General features: G+C 44.3%; 1 protein-coding gene across 3 annotated transcripts; it reads right to left on the bottom strand.

Annotated features, from left to right (window-relative positions):
- Positions 1 to 393: 393 nt before the first annotated feature.
- On the bottom strand, positions 394 to 6,724 carry LOC124706341 (RNA pseudouridine synthase 7-like). Of its 3 annotated transcripts, none has more exons than XM_047238000.1 (12): positions 6,469 to 6,724; positions 6,341 to 6,384; positions 5,984 to 6,094; positions 5,623 to 5,723; positions 4,674 to 4,761; positions 4,031 to 4,109; positions 2,776 to 2,855; positions 2,581 to 2,646; positions 1,845 to 1,901; positions 1,649 to 1,774; positions 827 to 1,047; positions 394 to 684 (listed from the first exon to the last, which is right to left on the bottom strand). In XM_047238000.1, the coding sequence occupies exons 1-12, from the start codon at positions 6,551 to 6,553 to the stop codon at positions 555 to 557; spliced, it is 1,188 nt and encodes a 395-aa protein (XP_047093956.1). In that variant the 5' UTR covers positions 6,554 to 6,724; the 3' UTR covers positions 394 to 554. The 3 variants fall into 3 exon arrangements, with proteins under 3 accessions (XP_047093956.1, XP_047093955.1, XP_047093957.1); XM_047237999.1 differs by having other exon boundaries at positions 2,776 to 2,858; positions 6,469 to 6,721; XM_047238001.1 differs by having other exon boundaries at positions 2,776 to 2,858; positions 6,017 to 6,094; positions 6,469 to 6,721.
- Between the last annotated feature and the right edge of the window lie 18,196 nt (positions 6,725 to 24,920).

Raw genomic sequence — 24,920 nt, 5'->3', positions numbered from 1 at the left:
TCTATGGAAATAAAGAATTTTCTTTTTTCAGCAAACTTGTGTGTGCTAATGAACACATTTTTTTTATTTTTTTTACATTTTTTAGGGGTTTTTTTCACATTTTCTTTGTTGGATGGGCCAGGCAATGCGACCCAAGAAAATAATGCAAAAAGGATGAAGATTGGCCCAATTCAAATAATGTGAAATTGGAGGAAAATGATTATGGATTTTTTAATTGCCAAACCTTTTTCCAAAAAGCTCAGAAAAATCCAATAAACCAAAATAGTTATATTGGTCTTAGGAATATAGTTTTCAGCCCAATATAATTTTGTCAAAGATCATTTTTTATAGAAAAGGTTTACATGCCTTTCATAAATCCCCATAATTAATTCATAGAAATATTAGCTACGCACATTGTAAAATTAGCTCCACCTATTAATGACAATATAATAGCACTAGCATCATAAGCATCTCAATATTTCAGCCATACTACCTGGTGGGCTACAATACAATCAGGACCTCGTTTGCTTTCTTGACTTTATCTTTAGCTGGTCCACGAATGAGCAAAGGTTACATCAGGACTTCATTTTCTTCCTCGAGACATTATCAAGGGAGGTCCAGTCAGGATATGGGCATTCGAAGCTCCAATCAGGACCAGTATATCTCACACAATGCAGCCATAATCCTTCCTCATCTCCGTCATAACTGCCAAAATAAAAAATATTACAATGACCACCTGAAGAATTCAGAAGACACCAGCCTACTACAGCTGATAATTCTCGTAAACACTTCTTCATTTGAGCCATTTATTAACAAGTGAACTTCTTAAGCAACAGTAGTCACTCACCCGACAGGAGCAAGATTTGGGCAATTCGTGCACATTGCATCAATATCAAATTCCAGATCAGCTTCAGCAACACAATCAGGATCTGATGATAACGATGAGCATGCTAGTGAGGTTGCCCTGTTTATACTTGTTCCCTTTGATGAACGCGGACAAAAATTCCCCGAAAGATACAGCTCATCATTGGCTATTGGGTAACCAATGTGTTTTAGATGTACCCTTATCTGCATTTTCACAATTTTGGCCAACAGAAATAATGCGTCAGCAATACATAGAACTCTACAAACATAACACACATACAGTAAAGAATACGCAGCACAATTGACTTTTTTTTGGAAGTAACATATCCAATATAAAGCTTGTTAAACAACCAAGTGAGAGCTTTGAATCATTTGAATGGAACTTATGAAAAAGTCTAACATTGCCAGGTTCTCCACCATGAAGGCCTTCTCCACAAGTTTTTTTTTTTTTTTTTTTTGAGGGAAGAAGGCCTTCTCCAAAAGTTGATTAAGATATGATGTGATTGACATAGTACAATGATATAACAGGTTCCGGCAGGCGGCAACCATCAGGACTCTGTGTGTAGCGGCAACCATCGTAGTGCCTTGGATCTGTCCATCTTCCACAGGTTAGATTCATGTAAAATGGGATCAGCCAACCCCCAGATCCCATCATTGTACACACGAGCATTGCGCAGCCTCCAGATTTTTGAAGGGTTAAGATGATTAAAGAGCTGGGTATTTAATTTTTATTACCGGGATATTTAATTGTGTGAATGTAGGCAGACCCATACGCAATCATAAAGGGTAAAACAGGATTAGATACCTGGTGAGTTCGGCCAGTCACAGGTTTGCACAAGACAATGCTGTGGTTCCCATCAGTGCAAATCCTCTGAAACTTGGTACATGCTTGTTTTCCACTTGGAAGGGCCTTACCAGAACCATCACAAACCTGTAGTAATGGTGAGTACAGCTTCAGTATAAGACTTTTTGGACAAAAATAATTCACAACAATTACAGACCTCCACAGTGCTCCTTCCTTCCCGTGCATTGAAGTTTACATTAGCGTCAACAGTTCGCTGCAGAGAAATTATTTTAGATAAAAATTCATGACACAGAATAAACAACCAAGCAAATAGTTTGAAAGGTTTCTTCTGTTTGTAAGGGATTTCCAGTTTTCCACTGAGAAATTCCCTACCCGGTGGTCATAACTATTAATTAATAAATAAATATTTACAAAAGAACTAGGAAATTCCCCTCCAAGTGAATGCACTTGCTTTGCATTCAAGAAGTATGAATTCTCTACTGCCGTCACGACATATCCGAGTTAGCGTTCAGCTACGAAGCTAACGGCTAAACAGAGCGGAGTTTCCTTTTGTAGAATGTTATGTAATTTACTTTCAAAGTTACTCAATTCGGTCACAAGAGATCTCTAGAAGTTTTAAAAGCTTTTGCAAAGTACAAAATTCGGCTGTACAGTCACTTCTATGTTTGTTTTTACTTTTTGGTTCCTTTTTCTTTTCCTTTCTTTCTGAGCTGGCTCCATCTTGGTGCTCCCCTTCTAATACAAACGGCTACATGCTCGAGAATAAAAAGTACGATGTTCGGAATATGAAGAACTAAACATGGGAAGTAACATAAACCTTGGACAATGCAAGAAACTGTTTAAAGTAGACAAACCATAAAATATATTCAACATATTTTAAAACGGGAATAAATTCTGCTCTTGTATCCAAAGAAAAACAACCAATACTGTACCTCGCCGTCAGGAAAGACACCAACAACTTTGGCTACATATTCTTTTTGCAGCAGATTAGCTTCAATCTATGGCAAGAGTAATTCAAATGAACAAATTGTGTTAATACGATAAATATCTCAATGCCCAGAATATAAGGCGAGTGCATACACAGAAAGAATATGTGTATAGTAATAAAAGAAGGTGACTGGTATCACCTGTTGCCTGAAAGATTCTGCTCGAGCAGCACTTTTAGCAAATATAAGGAGACCTGAAACTAGCCGGTCTAACCGGTGCACTGCTGAGAAATAATAGAGGTAGTCAAGGAATTTCAGTATGTCTACAAATAGCAGAAAAAGTACAAAGCTAGTAAGGTACAGCAGTTAACCCCCCCCCCCCTTGTGTTATAACTTTGTGCTCACTTAACTCTCTAGTAAGGGATTGCTGCTGACATGGCCAGGTTTAGGTTTGCATGACTAAAGGCCACTTAAGCAGGGGTAGGTTCTTATGTTGTTTCGGGACTGCCTCATGCTATGCCTCCTTGGCCAATCATGTGAAGCTTCAGGTCCAGGTACAGTCGTGACTTAGTCTGGTTACTCGAGGAATGCCTTCACCATGGATACTGGAGCAGGCGCTTGGGATGGAGCTGTTGGGCGTGTGCATGTGGCAATGAGTCTGAGCAGTGAGAGGTGACCTTGAACAACCGGTGAGATCAAGCCATCCCATCCCCACTCTGAATCCCTAGACACATACGGCGATAAGGCCCCTCAACAAATTGAGATTTCAAAGCACTGCAGCACCAGCAGCACAAATTGAAGCAATCCCAACGATGTTGCCTGTGTTATTCAAACTTTATCTTCCTGGGTGACTTCTAATCCAATCTACGGTTCCTTTTATCTTCCTAATTGTTCCTATCACGATCCATGAAGAAGAAGAATCAGTCCTTTGCCAGATTCATAACAGAGGAGAATCAGTGAGAGCTCATGAAACTCATGAATCATGTGGGAGGACCATAGATGGGCCATATGGAGGCTAGGTGGCATGCATGGATGCACTCCAGCATCCGTCAGGACACAGGTGCAGACCTTACATGGTGGAAATCTGAGGTATGGGTTTGGAGTCTGACGCAGTGGACAGGCAATGAACAGGCACATCTTCCAGACCTTACCACAAGAGGGAGAGGCGCCATGAACTGTCTCTGTTTTCCTGTTACAGCTGGAGGCAGGCGAGCACATAACCAAGAGAGGGGGATATGATGGTGATGATATGCCCTCTTTGCCACATAACTTCCCTATTCGCGGCGTTTAAAGATTATAAAATTGCTTATTGGATGGCAATTCGAAGTGGGTTAAGTGAAGCGAAAGTGAACGCGACAAATAGTTTGACAGAGAAAACAGGCATTTCCTGAACAACAGTTTGAGGTAGTATAATGGAAGCCATTATCCAATGATGCATAACTGGAGGAAAGGATACGAAATAGGGGTGACAATCCATGCTCAGCCTGCATAATGCCTACTACAGTGTTTTTACGATACTGTCCACAAGGATGAACCTACACAAGAAAAACACTCCTGTTTTGTAAGTACCAATAAGTGAGCGAAGCTGAACATAGCTGAACTAGACTTTGACACACTGAATACTGAAATTAGAATTCTAGTTCTTAAATGCAGCATCTTGAACATCCAGGAATCTCATCAATTGAATAGGTGCTTCGTAACTATTTATCAAAACAAATTCGCACTTCATCATGAGTTCACACATGACTACCCAAAATTAATTGCATATCATAGAAGGGTTTACCGGTTTAGTGATTAGTTTTCCCTTTTTTCTGAATCATGGTTCTAGAAATTAGCAACTACAAGAACAACAAACCATCTAATAGTAACTAAAAAAACACGTGTATAATATAACTTCAGAATTGGTAGACCCTAATTGGTTGTAGTTCAGCACTTCAGCTGTTCAGGCAACATATTTTGATGAACGAGTATCAATACTGTAATAGTATTATGCTATACAGGCAAGTTTCATGAAAAATGTTAAAAGAACAATGCTGCATAGTCTTCTTATCATTCATCACATCTTCCATGAACATTACAATCATAACTTATAAGCTTACTGGAACAGATGCCGGTTTGCAAACAGTTACGACATCAACTTCATTCTGAAGGATTACAATATTGCCACCCAAGACTGGTGGCTCATGCCTGAAAGAGCAACAACCTTAAGAATATGCCAAGTCAAACTTTGTACATAAAAAATATGCATGAGTTGAGTTCTCTATGTTAAAGCAAGAGTAAAGAGCTTCCTTGTTAAAAGCTAAGGGGATCGTGTACAAGTAATAGCTACATCAAAGATGGAAGAGACCACATAGAGAAACCTGGTGACTTAAGACCTACATAAAGGAATGACAAGCATGAATGTTTAACTGGCAATCATAATTTTCCTGAAAAAAACATTCGTTAGCACTATCCAGAGTAATCCTATTTTTAATTTAGTTCAGCTAAATAATCCCATGATCCCATGAATGAAAAAAGATAAATACAATATTGAAAAGTAAATCCATTAGTTGCTGAACTGTTTTGTTTGGATTTTCTTTGGTTTGTGTAAGAGGAAACCATGTGCAGTAATAAATTATGTTGCACCCTATTTCGGACCACTTGTTTGTAGTGCAAGAAAAAAAAATCTGAGCTACATTACTGCTCCGTTTGTTCAGGAATATATAACATTTCCAACATCACCACCAGGGCTCCAATAAGCACCACTATTTTGTATACAAGTTAAATGCAGTACATTGCTATAGAATTAATAAATGTAAATCCACTCACCAGCACATATCTCCATACAAATCCAATGGTCAGAACAAATTGACCAAGACTAACAAATTATACACATATCATACTACGAATATACACATAACTTATGTATTAGTGGTTAGAGCTAGAGAAGTTTAACTACATATATTTTCTAAAACTTATATTTTTATGAAAGCGAGAGAGTAATTAATTGAGCTAAATGGACCACTACAAAAGAATAAGCTAAATGCTACCCAAAAACCATGAACACACCTGTGCAAGAAATGGCTTATCTTTTGTGATGATTTCACAATATAGTCCGCATGAACCATTTGCTCATCCACCTGAAGCCTCCCACACTTCACTGCATGAGCCTAGCAATATCATCATTTATTTCAGATACAGAAATGAAGATATTGCCAAAGAGCAAATAAAGCTTCTCATAATTCATTGTACAAGTGCTAAAACATTGGAGGACGCTTCGCAGTTTCAAGATAGTGAAATGCGGGAAACGGCTAGAAAAATATCAAGAAGCGGGTTCTAATGATCAGTGTGCACTTGTACAACTAAAACGGAATGACTTTATGGAGAGAAAAAAAAAAGCAAAGCATACGAGCAAGGAATAGTTTGGTACAAGTATTATTAAAAGGGAATGTTGCCTGCCTACATAGTATTCACGGGGGCGCCCCTTGAATTCTTCTGTGAAGAGGTCTACAATGGTCTTTCCAGCCCATCTGTTCTTGGCCTGCAAACCAACAGTTATTTGGTAAGACCACCTGTAGCAAACCCACCTTTAATGGTATCCCATCACTGGAGCAAAATAGAAAATTAGGCTAAAACTTGAGAGTTGTGAATGATTGTGTAGTTTGATTATCCACAACTAATGGACGTACGCGGTACGCCCTAAGCAACTAGAACTGTAAGCCGAAACAGAACACACAAGATCTAACAAGCAAGACATAAAAGGTTGACGAAGAGAAGGTTGGGTTACATGGGATATGAACTCGAAGTAATAGGGCCTCACGTAGCGCCGACCTGCGAAGAGAAGAGGACCGTTCAATGGTTAAGCTGGAGCAGGGTTAGAAACTCAGAGGTGGAACAATGTGAGGTTGTGGTTACCGTTGTGGAAGATGTAGTCTTGCGCCTCTGGCGGGTTGGCCGGCGTCTGCCACACGATCCCAGCTCCCGCGAGCGTCCCTGCCATCTAAGGCGAACACTCCCCAGTTCACCGCCCGAACCTAGAAGAAAATGGCGGCGGCGCAAGACGAGGGAGAGAGCGCGGGGAGGATTTGCGGAGGGAGGTGTAGCCGTGTGTGAAGCGGTGCGGCGGTGGGGTTACGGCCGTTGGATCGCGAAAACCCTCCCTTGCGGTCGACCCAAGCGGTCTGTTTCGCGCGGAGTCCCTTTCTGGTTTGTCGTTTTTGGGAGGTAGCCTATGCAGATGGGAGACCGGAGCCCCTGCTGTTGTCGAGAGGAGGACCGCGTCGGCGTCGGCGTGAGGAGTCCCCTAGGCTGAGACTGAGAGCGATGATAATGGTCGAGGCCAGCGCCACCGCATCTGCTCGGTCGGCGGCGAACGCAAGGTGGTGGAGCGGCAGTGATTTGAGCGGGGGAGAGAAGGCGCGGCCAAGCGAGGGAGCAGGGGCAGGGGCGGTTGGCGACGGCGAGTTTGCTCGTGCGCGCAGTTGGCGGCGGCGAGCTTGCTCATGTCCTACAGGGACCCGACTTGAAGGGAAGGTGCTCGTCGGGATCCATGGAGGACGCGGGAAGGAGGGTTCACCGGGAGGAGTGAGTTGGAGCGGCGGGATTGCTGGGCAGCGCGGAGGTTGGGGACTTGGGGGCGTGGTGGCCAGCGTGCGTGCAGTTGGCGGCGGCGTGCTCGCGCTGAGCTCCTGCGGAGGGGATGGGATAGGGTTGGGTAGTGGGGCTGCACCCTCCGCCCTTTTGGGCCTTTGCTGGGCTGCACAGCGCAACTGAGAGCTGATTTCTCTTACAATTCCCTTTATTCAATTCCTTTTTAAAATAATTCGACAATTCAGTACCAATATTTATGTTAGTTTTGTTTTACAATTCTCTTTCTACAGTTCCCTTTTTTACATAATTCTACATTTCGCTTGTTTGTGTTATTTGTATAAAAAATCCTATTATTTGGACTATACTAGCTAGATCTTTTCAATTCACTTTTTCGGGCAAGTGGATTTTATGGGGGTAACGGGGTGGGGAAACCACTTGAAACTCAAATAAACTATTACTTGCAACTTATTGCAACTCAAATAAACTACACTTGCAACTTAAACAAACTACTACTTTTCATTCAAATAAACTACTACTTTTCCGATCGATCGGTAGTTTTTCACATTTACCGTTGATAAATAACGGATTGAGGGGGTTGATAAATCTGAGAGCTAAAAATGTCCGAAAAATATTCTAAATATAATTAGTTTTTTGGGTCGATAAATTTTTATATTTACTGTTGATAAATAGCTGGCAGAGCGTTTGTGAGCTAAAAATATCCCCAAATATTCTAAATAAAATTAGTTTTTCGGGTCGATAACTTTTCACATTTATCATTGACAAATAACGGGCAGAGGGGTTGATAAATTGTGAGCTATTAATGTTTTCAAAAATATTCTAAATAAAATTAGGGTTTCGGGTCGATAAATTTTCACATTTACCGTTGATAAATATAATGGGCAGAGTGGTTGATAAATTGTGAGCTAAAAATGTTTCCAAAATATTCTAAATGAAATTAGCTTTTCAGGTGGATAACTTTTCATATTTACCAATGATAAATAACGATTAAAGGGGTTGATAAATTGTGAGCTAAAAAATTCGCCAAAATATCCTAAATTAATTTTGCTTCAAGTTGGTACATATTTTCACATTTACCATTGATAAGTTGTGAGCTAAAAAGTAACCAAATATTCTAAATTAATTTGTCTTTTGGGGTCAATAATTTTTCGTATTTACGTTGATAAATAACGCGGGACGGGGTTGATAAATTGTGAGCTAAAAAATTCGCCAAAATATTGAAAATAAAATTAGCTTTTCGGGTAGATGTTTTTTCAGATTTACCGTTGATAAATAACGGGACAGAGGGTTGATAAATTGTGAGCTAAATAAGTAGCCAAATATTATAAATTAATATTTCTTTTCAGTTCGATAATTTTTCACATTTACCGTTGATAAATAATGCGGCACGAGGTTGATAAATTTTGAGCTAAAAATCGTGAAAAATAAAAAATAAAATTAGTTTTTTGGTCGATAACTTTTCACATTACCGTTGATAAATAATGGGCAGATGGGTTGATAAATTGTGAGCAAAACATGTTCTCAAAATTTTCTAAATGAAATTAGCTTTTCGGATCAATAACTTTTCACATTTACCGTTGATAAATAATGGGTAGATGGGTTGATAAATTTGAGAGATAAAAATATCTCAAAAATATTCCAAATAAAATTATCTTTTGAGGTCGATAACTTTTCGCATTTACCGTCGGTAAAGTAATGGGACAGGGGTTGATAAACTGTGAGCTAAAATATCCTCAAAATATTCTAAATAAAATGTTACCGATCTGAAATATTTGATAGAGATTTGTAAAAACAAATTTAATTGTCAAACACACTAAACTTACTTTGTCAAGAATTATAGTTGAAACACCGGGATTCGATGAACTAAGGATTCATTAGTTTGTTCGCTAGTTTTTTCTAATATATATATACGTACAACAAGTTGAAGTTTCACTTCTACCTACAGTATCGATTATATGGTACAAATAATATTCGTCCCACAAGCAGTCAACACTCCGTCTTGAGTTAGACTATTCATAGTGGGAGTAACTTAGCTAGTAACATCACACAATCCAAGGCATTTTGGTGACATGACATAGCAATGAATGAAGAAAGTGAGTGAGGTGGTAACTAGCTATGTTACCATAACATCACACACCCCAATATAAGTTGAGTCTACACCATAGTAAATGATACAATGCATGACACCACATATTAGTTACTACCCACTATGGAGGTAGTAACTTAGACTAGTAACATATGTCATGTTACTAGTCTAAGTTACTCCTCACTATGACTAGCCTTAGTTGATCAGCAAGGAGGATGTGTTGTACTCGACCCCGTGAGCTCGTGAGTTCAAACCCGCACGTGAGGCTGTCGGAAATTGACCGCTATCTAGGAACGCCCCTAAAATATAGTTGTAGTGGCTAGAAATTTTTAGGAGAAAATCGGGCGAAAACCAACAACACACTGAGCATTCCGGCCAACCTGGCTACCCACACGAAGCACACACGTCATCGAGTGGCATCATTGCCACGGCTCCGACTTCACCATCACGGCAGGGGTGACGAAGGACATGTCGCAACTTCGATCTGCTCACCATTATCATCGTTGCCACGCAGCCCACGACGCCAACACCAACCATCTTCCACGGGTCCCTCTGACCTAAGCAACTCCAAATTGATGCCCTCAAGAGGGAAGACGACACAAAAGCGCTACCATCGACCGATCACGGCGGATCTAGGGATTTCCCCGGAGCTTTACCAGACAGGATGACAAAACATCACCTCGGCGATGCCTTCAAAAAGGAAGCGGTGCCCGAAGCCGTCGCCATTGCCGGCCTCGGCCAGCTGCTGGCCGGCCAGCTACCGAGCACAAGGCGTTAGCCCGGAGCCTGTCCCTCCATCCTGCTTCGTGCTCCTGACCAGACCCACCTTCATTCCTCAATCCCCATCTCACCACGTCCGCCACACCTGCCCCGGTCCTGGGCAGCACCACCGGCCGCCCTCCGCAAGCTGCCGGAAAGGCCCAGCAGCACCTCCCAACGTGAGGCCGACCACCGCGCCCCGGACACAGCACTGCCATCGCGCCCACCCGCCGCCCGCATTTTATTTTTGCAACCCGCACGTGAGGCTGTCAGAAATTGACCCCTATCTAGGGGCGCTCGCTAAAACAAAGTTGTAGTGGCTAGTTTTTTTTTTTGAACGGAGGCAAAAGCTTTGCCTCATCCATTAATTAAGGAGAAAGTGCCCAATTTTTAGGAGAAAATCGGGCGAAAACCAACAACACACACTGAGCACCCCGGCCAACCTGGCTAGCCACACGAAGCACACACGCCATCGAGAAGAAAGACCATCGTTGAGGATGTCATCAAGTGTCATCGTCGTCACTCCTCCACGAGCCAGCGATTCCGACTTCACCTTAGACGACCGCCACCGAGACCCTCGCCGCAAATGACATCAGAGCCCATGTGAGCCTATGCCAAACAGTCAGACCCCCAAGCACGTCGAGGAGGAGGCATCTCCGACTTCAACCGCGACCTTCAAAGGAGGAAGTTGCATGCCTTGCACTGACGCAAGCACCAATCAAGTGGCATCGTTGCCACAAGTCGCCTTGCAGCTCCGACTTCACCATCACGGCAGGGGTGACGAAGGACATGCCGCAACTCCGATCCGCTCACCATTGTCATCGTTGCCACGCAGCCCACGATGCCAACACCAACCATCTTCCACAGGTCCATCTGACCTAAGCAGCTCCAAATCGATGCCCTCAAGAGGGAAGACGACACAAAAGCGCCGCCATCGACCGATCACGGTGGATCTAGGATTTCCCCGGAGCTTTACCAGACAGGATGACAAAGCATCACCTCGGTGATGCCTTCAAAAAGGAAGCGGCGCCCGAAGCCATCGCCATCGCCGGCCTAGGCCAGCTACCACGGGTCCATCTGACCTAAGCAGCTCCAAATCGATGCCCTCAAGAGGGAAGACGACACAAAAGCGCCGCCATCGACCGATCACGGCGGATCTAGGATTTCCCCGGAGCTTTACCAGACAGGATGACAAAGCATCACCTCGGTGATGCCTTCAAAAAGGAAGCGGCGCCCGAAGCCATCGCCATCGCCGGCCTAGGCCAGCTACCGGTCGGCCAGCCACCGAGGACAAGGCGTTAGCCCGGAGCCTATCCCGCCATCCTGCTTCGTGCTCCTGACCAGACCCACCTTCATCCCTCAATCCCCATCTCACCACGTTTGCCACACCTGCCCCCCGTCCTGGGAAACACCACCGGCCGCCCTCCGCAAGCTGTCGGAAAGGCCCAGCAGCACCTCCCAACGCGAGGCCGACCACCGCGCCCCGGACACAGCGCTGCCGTCGCGCCCACCCTCCGCCACACAGCACGCGGCCCATCGCGGCCCAGATCTGGCCCGGATGGCCTGCTCCGCCCGCCGCCACCATCAGCAGCACCACGAACCCGCACGGCCACCACGCGCCGTCCGCAGCCAGCCGCGCCCGCCGCCCGTCGCCGCCGCGCCCGCCGTCGTCGCCGCGCTCGAGTGAGCTCCCTATCACCAGGGTCGTGGGAGGGAAGAAAACGCCCCACCGCCACCTTCCTCGGGGTGCGCGCGGCTTTGCCAGCCCCCCTCCGGCGGCGGCAAGGCAGGGGAGAGAGGGGGTGGGAGCCTAGGGGCGACGGCGGCTAGGGTTCCCCCCTTGGGCGGCGGCGGGGGGGGGGGGTCTGTTCTTCCTCTTCGACATGTTTCACACATAGAGCTCTTGTGTTCTTGGTTGTAGTGGCTAGTGAGCTAGCTAGCCATCAATGGGAAATCAGAGAAATAAAAATTTCGCTCCTTCTTCTGTCCGTTCCTAATAATTCTTAAGTAACCAATCGTCCCGTGTATCTGAACTATTGCTGAACCTGAGTGCGTAGGTAAATCTTCAGTTGATCTTGGAAATGATTTCTGTAATGATCAGAATAGCAAAATGGAGTTAACTTTCATCTACCGCCTGGGAACACTTCTATAGAACGTTTTTGAAGTTATGTTTGGTGGACATGTAAGAATAATAAGCCTATATGAACTTGTGACTAGGTACCGCAAAGAAGTTGTACAACCGTTGTGCGTGCACATTTTATTATAAAATGTTTACGAGTTATTATTTTTATAATTTCTCATTGTGAAGCAATTTTCAATGGATAAGAGCTTCATTTATTTTTGCAAAAATATACTATATTTATTCAAATTTAGGAAAATCTAAGAAATCTTTTTATGGACGGAGGGAGTATTATGAAAGATTTTGTATTTTGCAAATGCAATTATTATGTAGTTTAATGGCTAAAAAAATGTCTCCTATAAATGATACTGCAGTTTGTAAAATTAAGACGTGCGTCGCTTTTTTTTTGGGAGGGTAACGTGCATCGGATGTGCACACTAGTAAATTTGGCCCGCGATGAGCAAGGAGGGGAGCAAAGTCCATTTAGGCCCAGTGGCCAGTGAGCTCTACGACCCATCCTGCTTCCCAGTTGGCGGTTGCAGATTCAGCATTCAGTCCACCGGGGCACTTCGACAAAGGAGAGCAGGAGCGGCCTGGTTAAGGTCACCTGATTATCGGCCAATGCTGGAACGTACTTGGGAGTCAAACAGTGTTGGGTCGGTTTCCTTGCAGAGTACATGGACCAAGTTGCAGCGAGTGAGTACCTCGCTGGCCCAGTGGAGCAAGGATACTTTTGGTGCTGTTCGGAAGGAGATTCGGAAATTGGAACGACATTTGAAATACCTTCGTTTGGCGCCTTGGAGCACTCATTCCGAGGAGATCAAAGTGGTGGAGCGAAACCTCTGTGAACTGTTCGAGAGGGAGGAAATAATGGCTCGCCAACGCTCTAGGGTCGAGTGGTTAAAGGAGGGAGACCGTAATACGGCTTTCTTCCATGCACGAGCCTCGGCTCGGCGGCGCACAAATAAAATTAAAGCGCTGGTCCGAGAAGATGGATCACGGTGCTCGGAACTGCCAGAGATCAAGGACAGAGTGGAAAAATTCTATGAAGCGCTATTTTCCTCTGAACCTTGTGATGGTACCGATCTAGTCCTTGATGCAGTAAAAGGGAAGGTCACTGATGATATGAACTTTGAACTCTGTAAGCCCTATACTGATGAAGAAATAAAGTGTGCTCTCTTTCAAATGGGTCCGACTAAAGCGCCAGGGCCGGATGGGTTCCCTGCCCTTTTTTATCAGACTCACTGGGAGTTTATCAAAGCTGAAATTTGTACTGCGGTACGAGGTTTTTTGAACGGAGAAGCTATCCCGGAGGGGTTATGTGATTCAGTTATTGTCTTGATTCCAAAGGTAAATAACCCGGATAATCTCAAGAATTTTCGTCCAATTAGCCTCTGTAATGTACTTTACAAGATAGCTTCTAAAGTTCTGGCGAACCGCCTGAAGATTATCTTACCTCATGTTATCTCGGAAAACCAAAGTGCCTTTGTACCTGGCAGGTTAATAACGGATAACGCGTTGATCGCTCAAGAATGCCTGCATACTATTCGAAAGCAACGTGCGAAGAAACCCTTCTTTGCACTAAAGATCGATATGATGAAGGCTTATGATCGTGTCGAATGGAGCTACCTTCATGGTTGTCTTCTCAAACTTGGCTTCGCTGCTCCCTGGGTTGAGTCAGTAATGCGCTGTGTTACAAGGGTTCGATATGCCGTCAAGGTAAATGGAGAACTGACAGAACCTGTAATTCCAACTAGGGGCATCCGCCAAGGGGACCCCATTAGTCCATATTTGTTCCTCCTATGCACTGAAGGTCTCTCATCCTTGTTGCATGATAGAGAGGACCTGGGACAGATTCAAGGTATCCGCAATGGTCGATAGGGGCCACCGATCTCGCACCTCCTCTTTGCGGATGATAGTATTTTCTTTGCAAAAAGTGATCAACGCAGTGTGGAATCTCTGGTTTCAACTCTGAAATTGTACTGTGATGGGTCGGGGCAGAAAATAAACCATGAAAAATCTACAATCTACTTTGGTAACCACTGCCCAATTGCAAGGAAGAATGGTGTCATGGGAATTACTGGGGTTCATAATGAAGCACTCCAGGATTCCTACTTGGGAATGCCGACTGAGGTAGGCAAGTCCCCAATTGGTTGTTTCCGCTTTCTTACTGACAAATCGTGGAAGCGGATGAATGCATGCTCTGATCGCCCTTTGTCAAGAGCAGGCAAGGAAGTTTTTCTTAAGTCTGTTATTCAAGCTCTTCCCACCTTTGTCATGAGCTGTTTTCAGATTCCAATAGCAACTTGTACCTCTTTGCGCCGGTCAATTGCTGACTTTTGGTGGGGTTTTGAAGACGGAAAAAAGAAAATGCACTGGCGGTCATGGGAATGGTTATCTGCACCTAAATCGTCAGGGGGTATGGGTTTCCGAGACTTGGTGCTTTTCAACCAGGCGATGCTTGGTAGACAATGTTGGCGGCTCCTAACTGAACCCGACTCGCTTTGCGCCAGGGTTCTGAAGGGCAGGTACTATCCCAACTGCGAGTTCTGGAATGCACCGAAGCCACGATCATCTTCGTACACGTGGAGGAGCATTCTGTTTGGGAAAAAATTGGTTCAGCATGGGGTTAGATGGGGCATTGGAGATGGTGCCCACATAAGGATTCTGAGGGACAATTGGATCCCAGGGATTCCTCCTGAGCACCTCAAGCCGCTCTTGCCGATCAACCCTCAAGCCACTATCAGTTCACTCATGGCTGATGATTCTAGGACCTGGGATGAGGACGTGGTCACAAGTTTTTTTGAAACTTCTGTGGCGTCCAAAATTCTACAGATTCCCCTGAGCAGACATGGAGGTGAAGACTTTCCTACTTGGCCTCACACCAAGTTTGGTGTATATTCTGTCAAATCAGCCTATAACTTGGCAAGATCAGAGGAGTTTGTGGCATGGCGTAGTCTGAATAAAAAGGGGCTGCCGATGAACACTTCCGCTGAGGAGAAACTCTGGAAGAAGTTGTGGAGTATTAAAGCGCCAGGGAAAATGAAAATTACTCTGTGGAGACTAGCTCATGACTATCTTCCAAGTGGTACTCAGCTCCGTCGTCGAAACATCCCGGTGGAGGGTGTATGCCTCTTCTGTGACAGGGAAGAAAGTGCAGTGCATGCCATTGTTTTCTGCCCGTATGCAGCAGAGGTATGGCGGGCGGTTAAATTGATGTATCCAATCCATTTGCTCAGGAAGCACTTCTCAACTCCTAAGGCATGGGTGTTGGATTTTCTGGCTCGATCTGATGATCGAGAGCTAGTTACGTTGGCGGTTACGGTGTGGCATTTGTGGGAGGCGCGCAATGGCGTCCGTAATGGAGAGAAGAGGAAGCACCCGGCCAGCCTAGCGGAACAGATTAAAGCCTATACTGAGATGATTCTGCTGCATCTTTTCAAGCCACTGACCAGCCATAGCCGTGAGACCTTGGCCACAACATCTCGATGGTCTCCGACACCGGTTGGCTCGGTAGTCATACATGTTGATGCAGCATTGTTCTCTTCTTCATCAAGGATGGGGGTCGGCATTGTGATCAGGAACCACATGGGCAATTTTCTGGCTGCGTGCAGCCGGTTACTTGATCAGGTCACTGTGCCCGAGATAGCTGAAGCACTCGCCATTCGAAGTGCAGTCTCCCTCGCGAAAGATGAAGGCTGGAACAATGTCATCATGGTATCGGATTGTTTATCAGTCATCCAACGGATCCGCTCACCGATCCGGGATCGTTCGATGGTTGGGGTTGTGGTTGAGGACATCAAAACCATTGCCGCAACTTTGTTGGCGGTGAATTTCCGTCATACTAGTCGTCTCTGTAATAGTTCAGCACATACTTTGGCTCGCCGAGCTGAGAACTTTGGTAGTATTTTCTATCGTGATGTTGCACCGGATTGTATCCGGGACAAACTTTGTATTGATGTTATTTGATCAATAAAGTGCTGAATTCTCAAAAAAAAAAAAAAAAAGTTGGCGGTTGCAGATTCAGCATTCAGTCCACCGGGGCACTTCGACAAAGGAGAGCAGGAGACAACTGACGCCGACACCGGGGCGGGGCGGGGCGGCGCTGGCACCAGCGGCAGACTCGCCTCACGTTTGCTCCTCTGCATTGCTCGCAGCCTCCTCTGCGCCGGGTTGATGTCGCTCGTCCAGTGTCCAACCCCTGCTGGCAGCTCCGACGCCGGTCACCTGCTCGACGGAATGCCTGACAGTGCGGCGGCCGCCAGGGAGGACCGCATCGGGGCCCTCCCGGACGATATCCTCCGTTTCGTGCTGTCTTTCCTTCCCTCGCGCGAGTCAGTGTGCACATGCGTGCTGGCGCGCCGCTGGCGCAACCTTTGGAAGTCTGTGCCCACCGTGCTCATCTACGATGAAGAACAGGCCCGGTTTGTCACTTCCTTGCTCCTCCTCCGCGACCGAGTGCCTCTCCATGAATTTGTGTTCACATCCTTTCTCAATGATGAGACACCCCAAGACGTTGAGATGTGGCTCCGGTATGCCGCGTCGTGCCATGTTAGGGTGCTTCGACTTGATGTGGAGTCATATGATACCACTGCGCGTCTGCGGATACCCAACATGACTCTCGTCTGCCAGCACCTGACAGCCTTATATTTCAGCAGTCTGAAGCTCCAGGGAGGCACTCTGGATTTCTCGAGCTGCCCGGTACTGGAGAAATTACAGATGGTCAATTGTGAAATCCACGCTGAGAAGATCCTGTGCCAGTCGTTAAGGCGTCTGGTTACGTACATGTGCATTTTCGATGCCTATGCTCGCACCCGTATCTCTTGCCCAAGTCTCGCCTCCTTGGAACTAGATGAGAATGTGGGCTTGACTCCGTTCCTTGAGAGCATGCCATCATTGGTAACTGCGTTTGTTGAGTTTGACAGAGAGTGGTCTGAACGTGAAGAGCTCTACGATCATTGTCTTGACGGTGGTTACTATGTGGGCTGTGGTGAATGGGATTGTATTCCTTGCCATCACATCGACAGGGAAGGCGATGGTTGTGTGCTTCTAGATGGTTTGTGTGGTGCTACCAAGTTGACGTTGATAAGTGCTCCTACAATGGTACGCTCTTTGACATTCTGTCTCCTAGGGTTGATTGTCACCCCATCTTGTACACGTGTATCCATCAGTAGGAGTATAGAAGCATAGGCAGAGCTACTTATGTGCATTGGATGCTTGATGCCAATTCTCCTTTTGAATCATTATATATGTTTCTATGAGGACATCACCTCATAGTTCATCTTTTAATGGAAGTACATTATGCATATGTGTTTTTAATATTGCTACTCCCATCCGATCCATAATAATTGCCGGGGATTTAGTACGACTTTGTACGAAATCCCCGATACTTATTATGGATCGGTGGGAGTAGTTGATACTTATGAGTTCTGACATTGTGCTCCCTGCCAAGAGCTTCTATTCAATTGGGTATTATTAATTCAAGTACTGACAAAGCTAGACCTTGAATAAAATTTAATTCTTTTCACTTTGTCCAGATTATTTGCACCAGGGATTTCAAATGGCGCCATATATTTAGCAACTTAAAAACATTGCATCTCAGTGAGTGGTGTCTGGCTGCTGACTTCAGTGGACTGGTTTACTTTCTTCAGCACTCACCAATTCTAGAGAGGCTTACTGTCCAACTTAGCTATTATGTGGTATGATGTGTTCTCTAATTACAACTACTTTTGTCTTTGAAGTCACCATTTACCGCTTATTGGTTTCAATTAATTTTTTTCTTTCTACAGCAACAACCTATTGATAGAAAAGATGAAACCTACGGGCCAAGAAAACAGTTCTTGGTATCGAAGAATCTCAAGGTAGTCAAAATCAAGCATAGCAAGAATGATGAAAGGATTCACCAAATTGTTGTGATCCTTGTTAGCCTTGGAGTGCCTCTTGAGAATATTAATTGCTCTGATTGTAAGTACCTATTAACACTCCTCACTGGTTATTATGTATCAGCACCTGTGTATAAAATTTGGCAATATAAAAGGGTATTATATTAATTTAGACAAAGTAATGGTTACTACTCCGTACTTTAAATTTGGAAAAAGTAGGCACTCCAACCTTTTTCTTCAGTTTTAAACAAAAATTACATATCTTTTTTCAATAAAAACCTAAAGCTAGGTTTATGCAGCACTGCGCACTGTATCATCTCGCGCCATATTGCATCCTTTTGACTGTTACTGCCACCATGCATTGCCTAGCACCCACATGGGTGTGTGTTTTTTTTTTGCGGGGAAACAAGGTATATATTAACTAAACAGAGTTACAGTCCTTGTGGACAACATCCGTTAACACTTCCGGAAAGTTTCTAAACCAAAATTGAGTGACTTTGCCTTCTCTCCTCATTTTTGCCATGATGTGTCCAGCTTCGGTCTGACTTCTGTCTATAAGTCTATTTGCTTGATAGCAATATCCCTCTCTCCAAAACATGTTTTTATGTCGCGGATGAGATGCACTAGAGATGAGTGATTGTTCTCCTTTGACAGGATCATGCACACAGTCGTCGCGCAATCCATCTCCAGATCAATTGGTTCTGATGACCAACATAAGGCTAGTTTCAGGCCTTCATTGCTTGCTGTCAGTTCAGCCTCTAGAGCTGAGGCACAGTTTTGCATGTTCCTACAGGCTGTGAAGACAACCTCCCCTTTGTCATCACGGAGTACCATGCCAGCTCCTGCCTCTCCTGCATCGGTGCATATAGCTCCCATCTACATTCAGTTTCAGTCGTCCTCTCGGCGGTTGACATGGGTATACCATATCGGGTCCTAAGTGTTGCTATCCCTGGTACAAAACCCAGGAAGGAATAGAGGAAATCCCACGAAGAAGTAGAGGAAAGCCCACAAAGAAGTCTGGAGGAATCCAAAGAAATCTCATTAGGAAAGCTAAGCCCATATCGGGTGAACCGACATGTACTGAAACTCGACCTCGAGGTGGACTCTTGGACCCAGCCCGCTATATAAGGGCTGGGAGGAGCCACCGAGAGGGGACAGATCGAGTCAGAGCAAACACCCATGTAACCCTAGTTCCACATATTGTAATCTCGGCGATTCGCCCTTGATAGTAATATTCGTCGGCTGCCTAAGTTTGGCTGACCGGTCTGTTGATTCGCCGGTGTCCTCCTTCCTGAAACCCAAATCCATCATGATGGGCATTGACGAAGTTAACCCTTTGTCAGCGGTCGCGACCATAGTTTCGTGGTCTTTGGCCCTTGATTCTTCTCCTTGCATGTCGCCATTCTTCCTGAGTATGATTTCACATGTTTGCCCTTGCAAGTGTCAGCTTCTGGAAACTGTTTAATCATTAACAAAGTGTCAACATAATTGCACAGGAAATGCCCACGCTCTCCACAACACCATCATGACCATCATACGTTGAGTCTCATTTATCCTGGCTTGCAGCTGGAGGGCCCATTCCTCCTATCTGTTGCTCCGACGCTTGGAGTGGGAAGTGATGGAACTTTGGTTTTCTACGCTCAGCGCATAGCTAGGGTTAGGTTTTGGTATTATGGTGGAGCCGCTCAGATGGCGGTAGCAGCATTGAATCAAATGATGGTACCCGGATTCAACCCCAACGATGTCTATGGCCAGCTTATAAGAGTTTCTCTCCTCCCTTTAGTATGGGATTTTTGAATGAGGTAGGCTCTCCGCTCGTAGCTAGACCATTTTAAACATAAACGCTTGAACATAGGCTGGACTGAGTGTTAGATTTGGTCTGAGTGAATGCTAACAGGCGATCACTGGGAAAGCAGAGAGATGGAATAATATGTAAATGGAAATGCAATCTGGAAAATAGAGTTAAAAGGAGTTGGTTTGTTGCTTTATTTACAAAGGGGCTGAAAACATATTTCGAGGAAAAAGGAGTTAAATTGTTAAAAGGGCCGCGTACTGGTTATAGCTGGTGACTAGGCTACTAGCTTGCACTTGGAAATCAAGAGATGGGAATTTCTCTGCTGCTGGTGCTGCTTTAAAACGTGTGGGGATTCACTCAAAGGTGGCCGGAAATCGACGGGAAAAAGGCTGAAAGGGTGTCCAAGAGATAAGAGTGCCGAAGAGAGGCTTACATTGGAAGCTCACCTCCCCGCTCTGGCCGGCCGAGGACCTCAACAGCGTCTACCCCACCATCTTCAGTTGGGAAGCCACATGGTGTCGTATCCATGTTCCACAACAATCGACGACACCTTTAACTTCTTCTTCTTCTTAAGGAAGCATTCATACATGCACTGGGTACCAATTGAAAACAAGGCATCAGTATTAGCAGCGACGGCATACGGGTGCGCGTGTTGTGGAATGAAGGTAGAAAGAGAGGAGATGCATCTCACTCACACTCATCAACCATGGACGCGGTCGACGGAGAGTACCCTCGTCGGCCGCTCGCCTCGCCTCTCCTCTCCTCTCCTCGACAAGTAAAAGTCAAAGTCTAAGTCACACACGTAACCCGCACGCGATCGGTCACGATGGGCTAGTATATATAGAAGGAGAGGTAGACAAGCAGTGTGAGTTTTGAGGGACAAGAGGCATGGCAGGAAGAAGAGAGTACTTCTACAATCTCCTCCCGTTCTTCATTCAGCAAGCGATGGACCGCTGAGATGAGGTGTGCCACGGATCGGTTACTGGACTGGTGTTGCGTCTGGTACATAGTCAAAACTAGTCATTGCCGACGGCTCTGTATTCTAGAGGTAGTTATGATACTGCATGCATGTTGGGTTGGCATACCATCTCTACTGGAGTATCTTTATCTCGCCCACATAAAACACATGATTTTTTGTGTCTCTCGGGAATGATCAAATTAATGGCACGTGATTTGTTTTACACCCATAAGTAAATAAATAGCGAGCACTGTCTTTATCTCGGCCAACAGAAAAAATCTCATGCATTGGTCCTTTTCTGTTGACATGGATCTAATCGATACACATAGAGATTTTCTATCAAGTTTAATCGAGGCTACTCCCTTCATCTCGGTTTAACAGGCACGCACGCCAGTTTAAGATAAACTTTGACTATTAATTTGGTCAACAAAATATAAATCTTATGTCTACAAAATATATATCAGTAAATTCTTATGCAAAAATCTTTACAATGATATAATTTTTGTACGTATATTTCATATTTTATTAATCAAAATAATGGTTAAAGTAATTTCTTAAACTGCGTGTGTGCCTGTTAAACCGACGGGGGGAGTACTGTTAATCTTTGAAGACCTGGATTTAACCTCATGCGAGAAAAATCACAGGCTTTTTGACGATATCGGTCAACTCACGTCGACGCCATGGACGATCTACTACAGGAAAACTACTAACGATGTAAAACAGGGCACAGAATAATTTGGTATAGAGAGTTAATGAGCATCCAATGACCTGATGCTAGCCAGATTTTCTTGTATCAAATACAAGTGCTAGTTAAACGTTAAATGATTACCAACAAAATTCGACATGACCTGCACTTAGTTCTGAACATTTACATCATATATGGCCTGTAATGATATATACAATTGACCACAGCACAAAAAATGGGAATGGAAACTACCTAGCCAGCTACCAGTTTAATGCACCAGAAATGCAAGTTATTAAGATTACACAAGGAAACTACTTCTCACAATCCAGCTGAATACAAGATGCCTTCCGGTAGCTAGGAAACAGTGACCAAGCCAGCAACAAGCATTGCACATACATGTTTCAGGCTAGGCAACATCGACCTATAGCTCCCTAGAACCTAACCGACTCCCAACAACCGTTGACGAAATACACCCATCATCCAAACTAATGCAGCAGCAGCCGCTTAAAGTTGAAATCGTAGGACCACTAATCATCCCCGCAGATCACTTCAACACTCGTGCCCATGGATGCACCCATTGACAACGTGCCCAGGCAGTTCAGCTTCTCGTCTGCAACTGCTTCTTCAGTTTGTAGCGGTGCTTGTGTGCACCAGAATAGCAAAACCCAGCAACCATGAGCAATTGATGCATGAACTTGAACTACACCAATGAAAAACTGGTTATTAGAAATTACTACAACAAGGAAAATACTACATGGCCATAACACCAAGCTACATACGTGTCCATCTTGCAAACCTTAAATAGCACTAAATGGTCATAAGAGATGACAAACTCTTCTTGCATAGTGAGAATACGCAAATAACAAAAATGAGAATTCAAAACTACTACACTGATCAATACCACACAATACCAATACAGTACTTGTTATTGTTGGTATTGGCAACATGATAACAGCAAGTTCATACCATTAACACAAAATCTTAAATTACCAGAAATACTACAGCAGGGCCTCTAATAGCTAGACCAAGATGTCAAGCTCTAAAATAATTAACTAGGTAACCACAACATAAGTACAGTTGTGGTATCGCATACCACATGGGAGCTAGATCGAGGTCAAATGGGTATAACAGTAACTCACTAGGGATGTTGTAGCCGAGTACAAGCATCACGGTTGCGGCGTGGTGAACTCGCCGGGGAGGTAGTCGAAGCCAGGGCAGCAAAGCCTAGCTACAACCTCGCGCAAGGCACAGGTGGCCACGGCCAGCACAGCAGCAGCACAGACCTTCATCTTCAGGACTCGTAACAGAAACAGCGTGCGCATCCATTTAGTACTAGAATTTAGACCATGAAAGTGGTGATTTATGTGATGCAATAGCAGCAAAATGCTTGTATGAGAGTGCTACAATTTAGGCAGTGCGGTCCTAATTTATGAGATGCAACCGGAAATAATGCAAGTGATCAAGATATATAATGCAAGCACGGATATAATTTGAAGCAAGCTCAATTCACTAGCAAGACTTGTCCCAGCTTCCCTGACTTCCATAGAGGACTGCATATCTTCCAATAGCTAATATGGGTGGGTATTAGAGAGCATACCGACAATGCCGTCAACCATGCAAACCACTCAATTCATTTGCTTACCAGAAACTCACCTAAACCGCAACGTTGAAAAAGAAGCCACCGTTGCCACGATTGCACCATGGTGAACTAACTTTACAGTGACAAGATACATGTGACAGTACTCTCGATATCAGAACGGGGCAGCCTTGGGTGTGGTGAAAAAGATCGTGACTTTCAGATAGAACTCTATATGTCTAATCAACAAACAGAGCCTGAATGAGAGTAGCATCTAGTATAGAAAGAGCATAGTCTAGTGTGACGTTCCAGACTTTAGTAACCTTAACCCAGCCCAACCATGGATCCCTCTAGAGCACACACAGAAGACGAAGTCAGATGCTCACCAGCAACAACCTTCATCTAGAACAAACAAACAACCGAGAAAAACGACAACACATTTGAGCATGCATCAAGGAAGAAGTAGCTTATAATCAGCACATAGACCCAAGTATCATTCTTCCCCAATGGATAAAAAATAACCAATGTAAACTAGTGTGACTGTGAGGGCACCAGATCCAAACAAACATCAGATCATAGCAGCACCTCCGTAAAGAAAACGTTCCTTAAAAATTGGGGGAGGGGTGCTCGCAGGCCCCTTGGCTCTTGGTCTGCGTGGTGGGTAGGCCCGAGCAGCAGGAAGTGTGGCGTGGCAACAACACCGACAAGAGGGTCGTTGTGGTTGCCATCCACTGGTGAGCCAATCCCGCTCAATCCCCATGTTCCCAAAATAGATCAGATAGGGTCCATGCTTCCTCTGCTTAACCAGAATACAGCCTGACACAATCCTGTAGGCACGGTTGATATACGGTTAAGTGATTTTTGCAGTTACCAACCTATCATGAAACTTGATCCACAACAGGATATCTAGTATCTAAGAATGAAACCATAAGCCCAAAATGATTTTACGCCACAGTAAGAAAGAAAAAGTTGAACTCTCAGCATTGATTCAGAATCAGCAAAGAAACAAGACAAGAATGTGTACTGAAATAACATCTAATTTGATTCCCAGAAGATTTCCAAATCAAAACATATATGCTCAACTTCATGCATATGAATTGCATCATTAACAGTATCATTCATGCTGATTCACTTTTGGGCGAAAAAGATTCATATCAGCAAGTACTCTTAGAGAATGGTATGGATCGTTGATCAAGGCAATATGGTTGTTCCTTATCAAGGTAATAGTATCAGGCAAGGCTTCTCGAACATATAAGAACAATTGACCAAATTAGTTCTCATTTTTCTCTTTAAACTTGTTATCTTCATTTTCAGGGAGGTCAAAAGCATACATGAATGCATAAACAGGAATTAAACAAAGACTTAATGTTTACACGGAATCTAGTCACTGCCGCATTGCACAGACGAGTCAAGTGTCATCATAATTCAAAGCACTAAACTTGATGTAACTGAGACTGCATTAATTCGTTACATTTAGTATACTGATAGAAAATAAATTCATGATTCTTCCTGCAGCCCCAGTTGACTAATCACGTAGCATCTGAAGAGAAGGTAACTGCAGAACTAAGGTCAAGTAGGCAACTAATAAAATGATCTTCTGAAGACTGCTGAACTAAGGTCAAGTGGTGGACCACCAATTGCAAAACCTTGTTGAATCGCTAAAAGAGCAACCACTTTGATACACTATCTAGTCCAGCTAGGCTCCAAGAAGTGCACCAACCCACAAGTATAGCAATACAAAATCAGCAACTAGTGTCAACACCGCTACTAAATCAGAAACCAACAGCTACAACATCACACAAGGTATATCTAGCATTAATTAGGAGGTCACAACAAACCAACAAAAGTAAATTTATATCAAATGAGTCCAAACAATGCTTGTTACAGAGCTCAGCTAAA

Source organism: Lolium rigidum, chromosome 4 (assembly GCF_022539505.1).
Source record: "Lolium rigidum isolate FL_2022 chromosome 4, APGP_CSIRO_Lrig_0.1, whole genome shotgun sequence".
NCBI classification, from domain to species: domain Eukaryota; kingdom Viridiplantae; phylum Streptophyta; class Magnoliopsida; order Poales; family Poaceae; genus Lolium; species Lolium rigidum.
This window is presented reverse-complemented; position numbering and strand designations above follow the sequence as displayed.